The following is a 12,658-nucleotide window of genomic DNA, read 5'->3' on the forward strand; positions in this document are numbered from 1 at the left end:
ACTTTTTAAATTGATTAATGGTAGAGGTGATCGATTTGATCCTATAAAAATTTTTCATCGACTACTACAGTAAATTTGAGAAATGCTTATGTTGTTGGAAATTAGTAGACAACCTTCAAAGGTAGCTACTCACTAATGAGAGTTATGCTCCACCTGAGTACTCAACCATGACTCGTAACTCGGTCACTCGACTAGTGGACTCAGGCTCATGGATAATCGTACTTCGCGTTGCATTCATAACATGATACATGATCCACCCGTGTCTTGGCCATTTGCACTAATGGCTAGTAGCCATCCGTGATTTACCTCTTCCGTGTTGACTTAGAGACGGGTTGACGGGGACGTTGGGGGCGAGCGAATCACCTTTTTGTCACATGATCCACTATCATATGTAGTATTGCTATATTAGTGAGTCCCTCACGACTGTCTCACGTAAGGAAAAATGAGTTTAATAAAAATCCAAATTGATAAGATTATATATATATATATATATATAATTGACTACTATAATGATTATAGTAGTTACTATTTGACACCTACTAGCAATGTTACCACTATTATTGGAGCAACTATTATGGTAATTATTTAAATAGATTTCAACCTTTTGAAACTGATTTTAATATTATTTAAAGTGTTTTTAAATTATAATTAAATAATATCGATCAAATTGGTTAGAAAAATTTTCATATAAAAATAAATTTCGTATAATTGTTTGACCAAATAAATTTAAAAATGGTTTAATTTTACATGTTGAATGGTTATTCCGTGGTGAATCTAACAATGTAGTTACTTCGTGATTAACAAGGTTTAGAATATGAGTATTTTTAAAATAGAGGGTCTCTTTTAACATTTAAAAAAGGAGAGATTTTTTTTTTTTTTGGCCCAAGATTAGGTGAAGAGATTGCGTAAGTGTGGAAAGGAACTAGTTTTTTCTTTGTCTCTTCCAATCCTAGAGCTTGTTAGAAACTTAACAATGGAGATTAGTTGGTCTGACACTGCCTTATATTGAATAAGCTTCATTTCATTCAGGAAAGACTAGACAGCTCTTTCTTTCTACTTCTAAAACACACTGTTAAATAGACTTAAATCTTTAATTTTTCATCCAAAAACTCTAGAGTCAACGCATGGTGGAGAAGAATTCAAACCGCTTCCATTACTCTTTCTAATCCTTTCAACAGTCAACGCAGATGGAGAAGAATCCATCGGTACAATAAGATCCAACATGCTAATTCATATTACGCAGTTGACAAGGAATTCGAATGCACAGAATCGAAGGAAAGAGATAGAAATTAAGTGTGGAAAGGAACAAGTTTTTCTCTGTCTCGTCCAATTCCCCTTAAGCTTGTTATAAACTTAACAGTGGGGATTATCATTAATTAAAAAATGTAGGGAAAATTCTTCCTTAGAATAAAAAGTAGTAATTAGTTGGTCATATATCACTATCACTGTTTTGTATTGAATAAGCTTCATTCAGAGAAGAGAGCTTTTTCTTTCTACATGAACTTAAATCTTTAAAATTCTGAATTCAAATCGCTTCAGTTACTCTTTCTAATTCTTATATGAAATAGTACACATTCGATTTTTCAAATTTGAGCCACCCTTAAATGAAACAGTGAGCATCCATTAACGACCTTCAAACAATGTATGTGAAACAGTATTCTTGGAGATGTTCGATCTGTTTGTCGATGAGGATTCGGTGTCGAATAGACCTCTTAAATTCACAAATCCAGGCTGAGTAGGCTCCGGTAAAAGAGAAATATCAGTGTCCAGCATTTTCAACAGGGTATTCATCGTCGGTCTGTCCTCCGGTAGCTCTTGAACACATAAAAGCCCAATTTTTATGCAACTCAATACCTCGGTTGTTGGAAATGAATCTCCAATTGATTTATCGACTAGGTTCAATGCTTTACCTTCCTTCCACAAGTTCCAAACCTAAGATGAGGCAATTACATTGAATTAGAAGAATAAATTAATGTGAAACAAAATCTCTTAGAATGATTTTCCTTTTACTCACATGATCAAGAAGATTTACTGGGGATGAAGAGTCAAAAACACCTCTATTCTTTTTACCGCTTATAATCTCGAGTGTCAATATTCCAAAACTAAATACATCAGATTTAATTGAGAATATTCCATTCATGGCATATTCAGGTGACATATATCCACTGTATTAATACGAAATCAACTTCATCAATTCAAGTCCAAATTTAGAAGTCAATCATTTGTACAGAAAACTAAAACTTACTAGGTTCCGACAACTCTCATTGTATTAACTTCTGTATCATCGCCTCCAAATATCCTCGCGATTCCAAAGTCTGATATTTTAGGATTCATATCCTTGTCAAGAAGAACGTTACTAGCTTTGAGGTCCCGATGGATGATTCTTAACCTAGAATCATGGTGCAAATACAAAAGTCCTCGTGCAATCCCAACTATGATATTGTGTCGTGTTTTCCAATCCAACGTCTCACTCTTTGTTGGATCTGATTGTGAAAACAAAGCAAAAGACAGTTAAATACGGAACGATCAACTGAAGTGATCGAGTTCACCTGAAGACACGCGTACAAAAGAACTAACCGAATAGAAGGGCATCCAAGCTTCCGTTAGGCATGAACTCGTAGATCAACATCCTTTCCCTCCCTTGAATGCAACATCCCAGAAGTCGAACGAGGTTTCGATGTTGTAGCTTAGCAATCACCATTACCTCGTTCTTGAACTCATTGGCACCCTGACTCGACGTCTCGGAGAGCCTCTTCACAGCTATCTCTTGCCCGTCATCCTTGAACTTGCCCTGCCATCGTCATATCGGATCTCCAAATTAATGTAGCTCAGCTTGGATTATTGAGGCAGGTAATTTTGATTGGGATATATATATAGTCAAAAGAATACCTTGTACACTGGCCCGTAGCCTCCCTGTCCGAGTTTGTTGCTGGGCGAGAAGTTTTGGGTGGCTTCTAAAATAGTGTCTAGATCGAAGAGTGGTAGATCCAAGTCCGTTTCTTCTGTGTCATCATCAAAGTACTTGCCGTCTGCAAATCGCACTGTTTCAGTAATTATGATAAATTCAATGCCAAGTTGTTAGATCATTATGACGTACGTTCCTTCTTCCTCCTGCAAAGGCAATAAACAACGAATACCACAAGGAAAATAGCCAGAGCCGGGACCACAATGTCAATGACGACGACCGCAGGGCTCCAATGGCCGTGCTTCCTCTCCGTGCCTGAGCATGAAACGGCGAGATCATTGGAGGAAAAATTGTGATAGGACAAACTGCATGTATCGAACTCACTGATGATGAGGTCGGCTGCTGCTACTCTGACGAAGAGATCCTGCCCCGTTCCGCCTTCGTAGAATTTGATATCCGTCAGATCGGTCGACCAGAGCACGCACCCACTGCCGCTGCCGCTGAGGTTGGCCTGCGCGTAGCCGGTGCAGGAGCAGTTCCGCAGGCACCGGAGTCTGCACTCCTCCAGGCTCACCGCGCTCCAGTCCACCGACGCCGTCGAGGTGTCCGGCAGCTTCACGCTGCTCTGCCTCGCGAACCCGTCCGTGCCGTTGACGCAGTCCAACGCCGTGATCCTGACGCAGCCGTCCAGTCCCCCGCTGTTGTTCCGAGGGGTGAACCCCTGCAGGCACTTGCACAGCGTCGACCCTTCGGGGTGGCACACGCCGTTGGGGCCGCACCGGGCCACGCTGTCGCACTCGTCATGGGGCTGGAACCCCACGAACGTCCACAGCTGCTTGGCTTGGATCCAGATGAAGTGCTGCAGTGTGCCGGAGGTGTTGATCACGAGCCGGTCGATGACCGAGGGGTCAATCAAGTACTCGGAGAAGAAGACATGGTCGGGTCCGGTCACGTAGTCGAAGCTTATGCCGAGGGTGTTGTCGCGTTGCATCCCCTCGGCGCCGCTGAACCGAAAGCCGTTCCATGGGCCGCCTCGCCAGTGCAGTAGCTGGCCATCCATTATAACCGCCTGGCCGTGGTAGTCGATGGCGATCGCGTAATTGCTCGGTGACGGATCGCTCTCGCTCGTCCACGCCGTAATGTTGTAGTTGCGCCCGCTCGTCAGATTCCACCCCAGCTTCATGCCCGGGATGTACGTGTCGGCGGGAAACTCAAAGCTCTGCCACGCACCGTCGGAATCTGCAGCTCTGGCCTCTCGGACGATGAAGTTTCCTGTGTTAAGGAGTTTCGCCACGGGGTTCTCTAGAGCTGTCTGCGAATCGGAGGACCAAACGACGGTTGAGTTTCCGTCGGTGATCGTGAGTACTCCGTCGCTGGTGAGAGAGAGACGGCCGGAGCGATCGGTGACCGGACTCTTTCGGTTGGCGACCCATATAACGGTTTGGTTGTCGGAGATGCTGTGGTACCATAGGCCTACGTAGCGGTTGTTGGAGCCGACGGGGCTGAAGAATCCAAGCTCGAATCTGCCGCCGTCGGAGATCAAGGTTGTTCTGTTGGCGTCGAGGAGAGGAGTGGAGACGGTCAGGGTGTCGCTTGCAATGGAGGGAGAGAAGAAAATTGTTCCGAGGAAGAAGAGGAAGGAGCATAGCCAGACAATCCTTGGCTTCATGGTCAAGGATATTGGAAGAACATTAAAAATAACTAATTTAATGATACATGAAAATCTTACATCGACCATGTTTGTATAAGAGATTTTCGACCCTGGGCTGGCGACATTTGGAATCTGAGACTAACTATGTATGATATATTGCTACAGTCCGGATAGATCTCCGCGTGTGTTATACGAAATTTTCGTAAGATTAAATCGGTACCTCAAGATCATTCTAGCGGAATATTTGAATACGTCAACTAAAAAAAGAATAAAAAGGTTTTCAATTAGCATTTAAAATAAAAATAAAAAAATCTCCGAACATAGCACAATTTTTTTTATCAATAATAGTTTTTTTTTTTTAACTTTGAAGCCTTAATATATTTTTTTAAATAATGTTTTTGATTTTGACTTGACTTTGACTTTGACTTTGGACTTTTCTCTTTGATTTGTCTACAGGACAAATTTGAAATGGAGTTTATGCTATCATTCACTATCTTGAGGGTGATGTGCACGATGCATCATTGACTCAGGGGCTCAGACATATTCTAAAAAATCTATGAACTATATGTTTTACTCAGTGACAAAATTAAATTCTCCGTGGAGCACTGACCATGGAAATATTCGACATCCTTTGAATTTTTAAAATTACAAATTGATTGTCCATATATACGGATGTTTTAAGTATTTTATTGTTAGTATATTTGAAAATTTATAATTAATTTGGAAAGTTTTCTGTCAATATTGAACTTGATAATTACCTTTCTTTTGGGGTTTTATTACCGTGATCAATACATGAATAACAAATTATTTTCTTAATCGTTCTATGACAAATTAACAATCAGAATTCAGTATACAAAGTGTGTAAATAACTACACTTTCCTTATCATTTCCAACCCTCCTTGACTTGGCCAGTAAAAAATAAAGTAGCTTTCTTAAAATTAAATATTTGCAGAGTACTCCCATCAATACAGACATTACAAGTAAATTCAGCCGCTATGGATTAGTTGGTATCTTTGTATTTATTTTAATCCGTCTTGGATCTATTTTCAGCCAATATAAAATATTTAATTGGGTACTTAACCAGTTAACCTTATTCATATAAACTGTCACTGTAATAGGATAGATTTATTTATTTGGTATTTTATTATAGGACTGATAATATTGAATCATTTAAGATAATAATATCACTGATTCTATTGGAAAGATTGGGGAGATGGCGTGTGCTGGTTTAAATAGAGGATTGGTTGATGAATAGTTGACTTCTGGATCTGTGATGAAGTTCCTCAACGATTCTGTACATAATCAGATGATCTAACAAAGCGTTAGTGACCTAGAATCGGGGTGGAGAGCTCTGGCTAAATCCTCTAACGCTCAAGTCAGTTCGATCTCCAGAAGGTGGATGAAGAACAGTAAGAAAAATTCTTGTGAGAAGATAGGGTTCAGATGCAAATGATTGCATATCAACCAACAGAGAGGACCCTTTTTTTTTATATCATCTCACATAACCTCCGCGATCGTGAGGTAGTCCTCGGTACATCAGAGTTTGTTAAAAGATGAAAGAAAGTACAACCTGGGTGTTTCATATAGTCCGAGGAATCTTTTTCCTACCCACAGATGTATCTTTTTTGTTGTTTATGTATTGCGCCCTTATTGAGGCAGTTAAAAGAATATGCTACTATAATTAATATGAGAAACATAATAGCTTTCGAAGAAAGCCCTAAAGGAATATTTTTCCCGACAAGTTTTGACATGTTGTCATAATGTTGTCACCTACTGGTCTACTAAATATATCTCAGTCGGCTCACAAGGCCAGCCGTATTACTTGCCATGATATCAATATGCTCTGTCATATATTAAATACTATAGAGATCTGTTCAGAGACTAATATAATGCTTATAATTTTCCAAAGCTTTATTCAAGAAATCATATGAAAGATCATGTATGCTATAACTTTATTCGAGGGACAATGTGATATTAGGTAGCTTAAACCCAGTCGACCTATGTCCGACCGAGTGGACATGTAGAATTTCTTAAGGATAAGTGTCTTTAAGTCCGCCTGGTCTTTACTCGGCCAGGCGTACAAGGGAAGTCTTGTGTTCGATCAGTCTTCGTCCAACCTATCTTATACTAAGAGTTTTATAAGGCCACGTGTCTTTAAGTCCGTCTAGGGTTTACTCAGCCGGGAGTACATGGAGAGCCTTATGTTCGACCAATCTATTGGTGCAATCGATCTGGTTGATCGGGTACGATCATGGTTTTCATATGTGTGTGTCAAAAAGTTTAAGTTAGGTTTTCACATCTATTTGATATGTGTTTAAGTCATACAGGATTTGATGAAACACATGAGGAACTTGGTATGACCAAGTTGTGGGAAAAGCTCATCCTAGGGCTCGGGTCCTTGAGACGATGAAGGATGATGGATCTGAGAGACCGTTGGACGAGGAGCAACTAAGTGGAGCTGAGGGAAGCAGACTTCAAGGCAACGTGAAGAATGACACGGAGAGGATATGAGGGATGAAGGCCAAGGAAGAGGGCTTCAAGGGTGACTTAGGAAAGGATGAGTGTGAGTGAATGTAAAGTACCAGTCGTTTGGTCTCCGAATGAGTGTGAGTGAATGTAAAGTACCAGTCGACTGGTACTGAGACCTGTCGACTAACCCAAATTCACGAGAGCACAAAATGGTTCTGTGCCCGACGGTTGCGAAGATCAGTCGACTGGTGATGACACCAGTCGACTGGTAGAAAGCCGTTAGTAGAATCTCAGATTCTGCGGAGTGTCGTTGGCTGTGTCTAACGGCTACATTAGTTGACTGATGTATGGAGCAGTCGACTGGTGTCGAGATGAGTTGACTTTGTATTCAACTCTCTCCTCTTATTTAAAGGGAGCTTTGGGGCATGAAGGAATTTACTAATGCTCATTGAATAACTCATAAGTTCTTGCTCAAAGCTCCCAAAGCCTACACTCTTCTTCCAAAGCTTATTCTCAATCTTGTAAGGAAGAAGAGCACCTTGTGAGAGGTTTTGCTCCACCGAGAGGGAGCTTATCTAGCCGAAGATTGCCGGGGACTAATCCACCGAAGGATTGAGGGTTCGTCCGCCTCAAGAATAAGTCGTAGAATAGGAGCAAGCAATTTCAAACCACGTTACATCGATTGTTTAGCGTTTGTATTCTTATTTTCTCTTTACTTTGTTTTATTATTATTCCGCTTGTGCAAACTGACCATTGTAGGAGGAAGCAAACAAATTGGGGGTGACCAAGCTATTTAACTCCCCTTTCTAGCCAGTCATCCGATCTCCAACACACCTTCATTCGACCGATCTTATACTAAGAGTTTTATAAGTCCGTCCAGATTTTACCCGGTCGGGCGTACATGGAGAACCTTATGTTCGATTGACATTCATCCGACCGATCTTATACTAAGAGTTTTATAAGGCCACGTGTCTCTAAGTCCGTCCGGGCTTTACGCGGTCGGGCATATAGATAGAGCCTTATGTTCGATTGATCTTCGTCCGACTAAACTTATACTAAGAGTTTTATAAGGCCACGTGTCTTTAAGTTCGTTCGGGCTTTACCCGACCGGACATATAGATAGAGGCTTATGTTCGACCAACCTTCGTCCGACCGATCTTATACTAAGAATTTTATAAGACCACGTGTCTCTAAGTTTGTCCGGGCTTTACTCGGCCGGACATATAGATAGAGCCTTATGTTCGACCGACTTTCGTCCGACCAATCTTATATTAAGAGTTTTATAAGGTCATGTGTCTCTATGTTCGTCCGGGCTTTAGATACCTGGCCGGGTATACAGATAGAGCCTTATGTTCGACCGACCATCATCCGGCCGATCTTATACTAAGGGGTTTTAGAAAGTTTAAGCGCTTAGAATTCAGTTAGATTTTCACCTGGTCAAGCTCCCTTATATTCAGTTGGCTACTTGACTAATCAAATATATTATTTCCTAATTTCCAAAGTAAAACATTAGAACCCTTATATCCGACCCACTTTATGGCCGATCAATTTTATTCGAGCGTCCTACTTTATAATTACTCGGTCAGAATCCTAAAATTTTATCATGGAACTATCGACAGAGTCATATAAAAAAACGCTCCCTTATTCTAACTTCGATCCACATCTTATCCTAATTTTAACCATTACATCATCCTCGAGATCAATTTGCTATAGCCCGGATCAATCACCTTCTACGCCCCTACGAATAAATTCAACAAAGAAAAAACTAACACGGTGGCACTGGAATAGAATTTATGTTTATCTCATGATTTATTAAATTTTAAGATTTATTCTATTTGAAGCTTGTGCCATTATTTTATTATTGAAACCTTAGAATATAAATAATATATAGTTTTTTTTTGTCAAAGCTGTTGTATACATGTATACTGTAAATCTAAAATCTAGACTCATCTTTTATTTTCTTGACCCTTGGATGCAGAGTATCATTGTTTTGCAATTCATATACAAGTTTGTATAATAATTTTAATAAAACTGTTTTAAACTATGAAAGATTTAAATATGAATCCATAAGGCCCCTGAATCATTTATACTTATACAATACCTTTCCTTTTTCCTTTTTTTAAACCGTTAAAGTATTTCAGTCAAAGTTGTTGCATGAACCTAAACCCCTCAAAACTCAAATATGAATCCTTAATTATACTGTGTTCCCTAGGCCTCTGCATTTCTATAATACTTCTATTTCCGAATTAAATAGTTTAGGTACATGTGACAATTTTTATCAAAACTACAACTGATAGAACTAACAAATCCCAAATATGAATGTCTGATTTTGTCCACGGGACCCTATGAACTCATTGATCAATTTGTTTAGTAATTATGCATAGTTTAGATGCACATAGTAATTTTTATCAAAATTGCTAGATAAAACTAAACTATCGAAAATTTAAATATAAACTTCATATTGTGTTCAATAAATCTTTTAAACATGTATGTATGTACAATGCATTCCTTATTCAATTTTGAATAATTTAAATCCATACAACAGTTTTGGCTAACACTAGCCGTAAATCCTGAATTTGAACTCTTTTTTCCCCTTGGATCTTATGAACTTGTACAATATTTCTATTTTTCAATTTTGAATGATTTAGATATACGTATCATTCTTTTTGTAAGTACAAGTTTTATTTAATAATATGTTTTTATTTTGTGATAACAGATGATTTCAAATTCTTCACAATCAACCAAATTCTTATGGTAACACTAAAAGCATTGCCTCTGTTATGGCAGAAGGAAATTACAATAGGAAAATTTTCTCTTCCAATTTAAATTTTTTATTATCATTGTTAGACCTAATCGAAGTTAGGTTGAATTGATTGATAAAACTATATTTCAACTGTTTTGAATATTAAAAAAAGTATTTAATAATTGAGATTGCAAAATCAAGTGTTCCATCTTTCAAGATGTCCAATATATTGAGTTTTAGAAGGAAGGATGGTGCACTTATCCTAAACTAGTAATAATAGTTTGGCATTTATACCTGTGGATGTTCTTTTTCAGCCGTGAGCGAACGTAGCTTACATGGCCAGCTGCCCGCACGGGGTCCAGATATTTTTTTTCTTAAAAAAAAATCTAGTTCCAATTTAAGGAGGAGAGGGGATAGACCACTATATTAATTGGTAAATAGGTAAGGCCCATTTAAATTAATCAATCAGCTTTTATGATCTACCTTCCAATCCGTAAAGTGCGGACGGATCCCGATTGTCATTTAAGAGATTGGCACAAGGCAGTAATCTTTGCCCATAGGGCCGGTGGGCCCCGATCAAAAAATTGATTGGAAGGTGCAGGTCATCGGGAGAGACGGTGATGGAAAGATATTCGGACATGTATTTATCCTAATTATCAACTGAAGCTCTGGGTTTTGATTGTGTTCTTCTTAGGGGCGCTACCTCTACTGATTTGTAAAGATCCATCAAAGGGATGGATGAGCCATGTAGTTTACAATGAAGGACAAACAAATAACACAGAGTTCCAGACATGCTTTGGAAACCTCATTTCTAGTTGATTAAAAAATTAAGATATTTAATTTATTGGAGTCAATATTTTCATTTGTATTCAATTTACATTTGATAAAAAATATCTTAATAATTTTGATTGAATTATCGATAACATCGCAAAAGAAAAGTTATAGGATATGGTGAATGCAATGAATTTGGTACAAATATACAAACAATGACTTCAAAGTATTATGATTGAGAATCATTTTTAAAAAAGATTAATTATTTTTCTAAGTAATATTATATTAATTTATGTTCTCAAAATGAATGATGTGCTCACATATTAGCAACAATGTAATTATTGACTTAAACTTTAAGAAATCATAATTTTTAATTGAAATTGAATCATGAGACGTATAATATATCAAATTGAAGTTTGTTTAGAGATCTTCGATTTGATATATTGTGTGTCCCGTGATTTAATTTGAGTCAAATTTTATAATATCTTAAAATTTAAATCAACAACATGTTATTGCTCACTAGAGAAGTTTAAAGTTCACCATATATGGTATGGCAATGATACTTACTATCCGACACCATAAATAAATATGACTCCCCTATATATGACAAATTTAAAATTTAAATTTTTAGAATGTCTTAAGTTTGTTAGTCACTTTTGAAACAAAAATATTGATGGATCAAGAGATATCTCAAAATGACTATAAACAAACTTAATAAAAAATAATTGTCATACTAAAAAAAAAAAAGAGAGAGATCAATCTACAACTGTAATATCATAAAATTACAATAATAATAACAACAGTTTTATTAAGTTTTACAAGAACAACATATTGCAATAATAACGCACAAAAAGAGCACAATAATTTAGATAAAATAATAATTAGTAGTATACATCAATAACAATTATGTAGACAATAATAATAATAAAATATTATGAATATTCCTCTTTAAGACCCACAGCAAACCAACATGCTTACAATTATATTGGCTAGAAAAAACAAAGTTCTTCATGAAAAATTAAGTTCTTCAATTTTTTTCAACTATCCTAGATGATTCCCTGTAATAAGATACCTTAAGTGGTTCTCCTTGGTATGCCCTTGTAGATTCAATAGCCAAACATGAGCCTTAGACATATAGAAAGATAATGAAAGCCTAAAGAAGTTATAAATAGCTTACTAGAAAATTTCATAATCAATAGGAAGAAAACTCAAAATAGAATGTTAATTCACATATGAAAAATTGATTATCTTCCTTGTTATGAATATCATAATAGATAAAATTTTAAAAATTACATAAATTTAGGGTAAGACAACTAAAATTTATTACTTTATATGTTAAGTTATAGATATTTCATTACTCATTGAGAACTAGTGACACGGATCGATAGTGTAAATTTAGTATGAATACTGTTAAGTAAGCTTAATTAAATGTATATATAGTCTTATTTTTTCTCTAAAAAAACTAATCTCTCATTCATCCTCCTTCATTCTGTCTCAATGAGTTTCCTCCATCATCATCCGCCTTGGCATTTGATCAAACAAGTACCAGTCAAAAAAATATAATCACTCTAAGATACACAAAGTTCATATTTCTAATCTGAAATAAAAAGTTTACTTCACCACTGAAGACACATAGACACTCCTGCGACCGAAGTCATCTTTCAACGAAGAATCAATGAAGTCGGTCTCATCCTTTGAAAGAGCTCATGTTTCTCCTCTCATGGCCGACTTTTCTGACTCGTCGGGCTTTACCTTAATAATAACAAGAAGCTAAAAAAAGAGACCAAATGTTGAAAAAGGCAACTTAATGGCGTGGGGATCATGAAAAGAGAGTGAATAGAGTTGGAATGAAATTGTAAAGTAATATCACCCTCGGAGCCTCTTTTAAAATCGACGGAGTTGGTCAACATGAATTGATTAAAAACTCAGCCTTGATCATAAACTGTTGCCAACTTACTATGTCTTTTTGTGCTACTAGGCAGAGACAAACGGACTATGACAGATAACCGTCATCGTTGCTCCGACGGTAGAGGAAACATAGATATGATGAAAGAGGAGGGTTGGGATATTAAGTTTTTTTTCAAAAAATAAAATAAAATAAAAGGGGTATTATATGAAA

At 37.3% G+C, this 12,658-nt stretch overlaps 1 protein-coding gene across 3 annotated transcripts in view; it reads right to left on the minus strand.

Moving 5' to 3' along the window:
- Window positions 1-1,466: 1,466 nt before the first annotated feature.
- The window catches only part of LOC121998550 (G-type lectin S-receptor-like serine/threonine-protein kinase At4g27290), a 38,976-nt gene continuing 27,784 nt past the window's right edge, over window positions 1,467-12,658 (minus strand). The window contains exons 1-7 of one of the 3 annotated variants that reach the window (XM_042553520.1): window positions 3,290-4,702; window positions 3,098-3,220; window positions 2,890-3,029; window positions 2,578-2,791; window positions 2,246-2,483; window positions 2,015-2,165; window positions 1,467-1,932 (exon numbers count right to left, since the gene is read on the minus strand). In XM_042553520.1, the coding sequence (XP_042409454.1) occupies window positions 1,624-1,932; window positions 2,015-2,165; window positions 2,246-2,483; window positions 2,578-2,791; window positions 2,890-3,029; window positions 3,098-3,220; window positions 3,290-4,643 (2,529 nt within the window). In that variant the 5' untranslated portion in view covers window positions 4,644-4,702 and the 3' untranslated portion in view covers window positions 1,467-1,623. Of the gene's footprint in view, window positions 1,933-2,014; window positions 2,166-2,245; window positions 2,484-2,577; window positions 2,792-2,889; window positions 3,030-3,097; window positions 4,704-12,658 lie in introns of those variants that run through there. The other 2 variants (XM_042553519.1, XM_042553522.1) reach the window with 2 other exon arrangements.

The sequence above is a fragment of the Zingiber officinale genome, chromosome 6A, assembly GCF_018446385.1.
Source record: "Zingiber officinale cultivar Zhangliang chromosome 6A, Zo_v1.1, whole genome shotgun sequence".
In the NCBI taxonomy this organism is placed as follows: domain Eukaryota; kingdom Viridiplantae; phylum Streptophyta; class Magnoliopsida; order Zingiberales; family Zingiberaceae; genus Zingiber; species Zingiber officinale.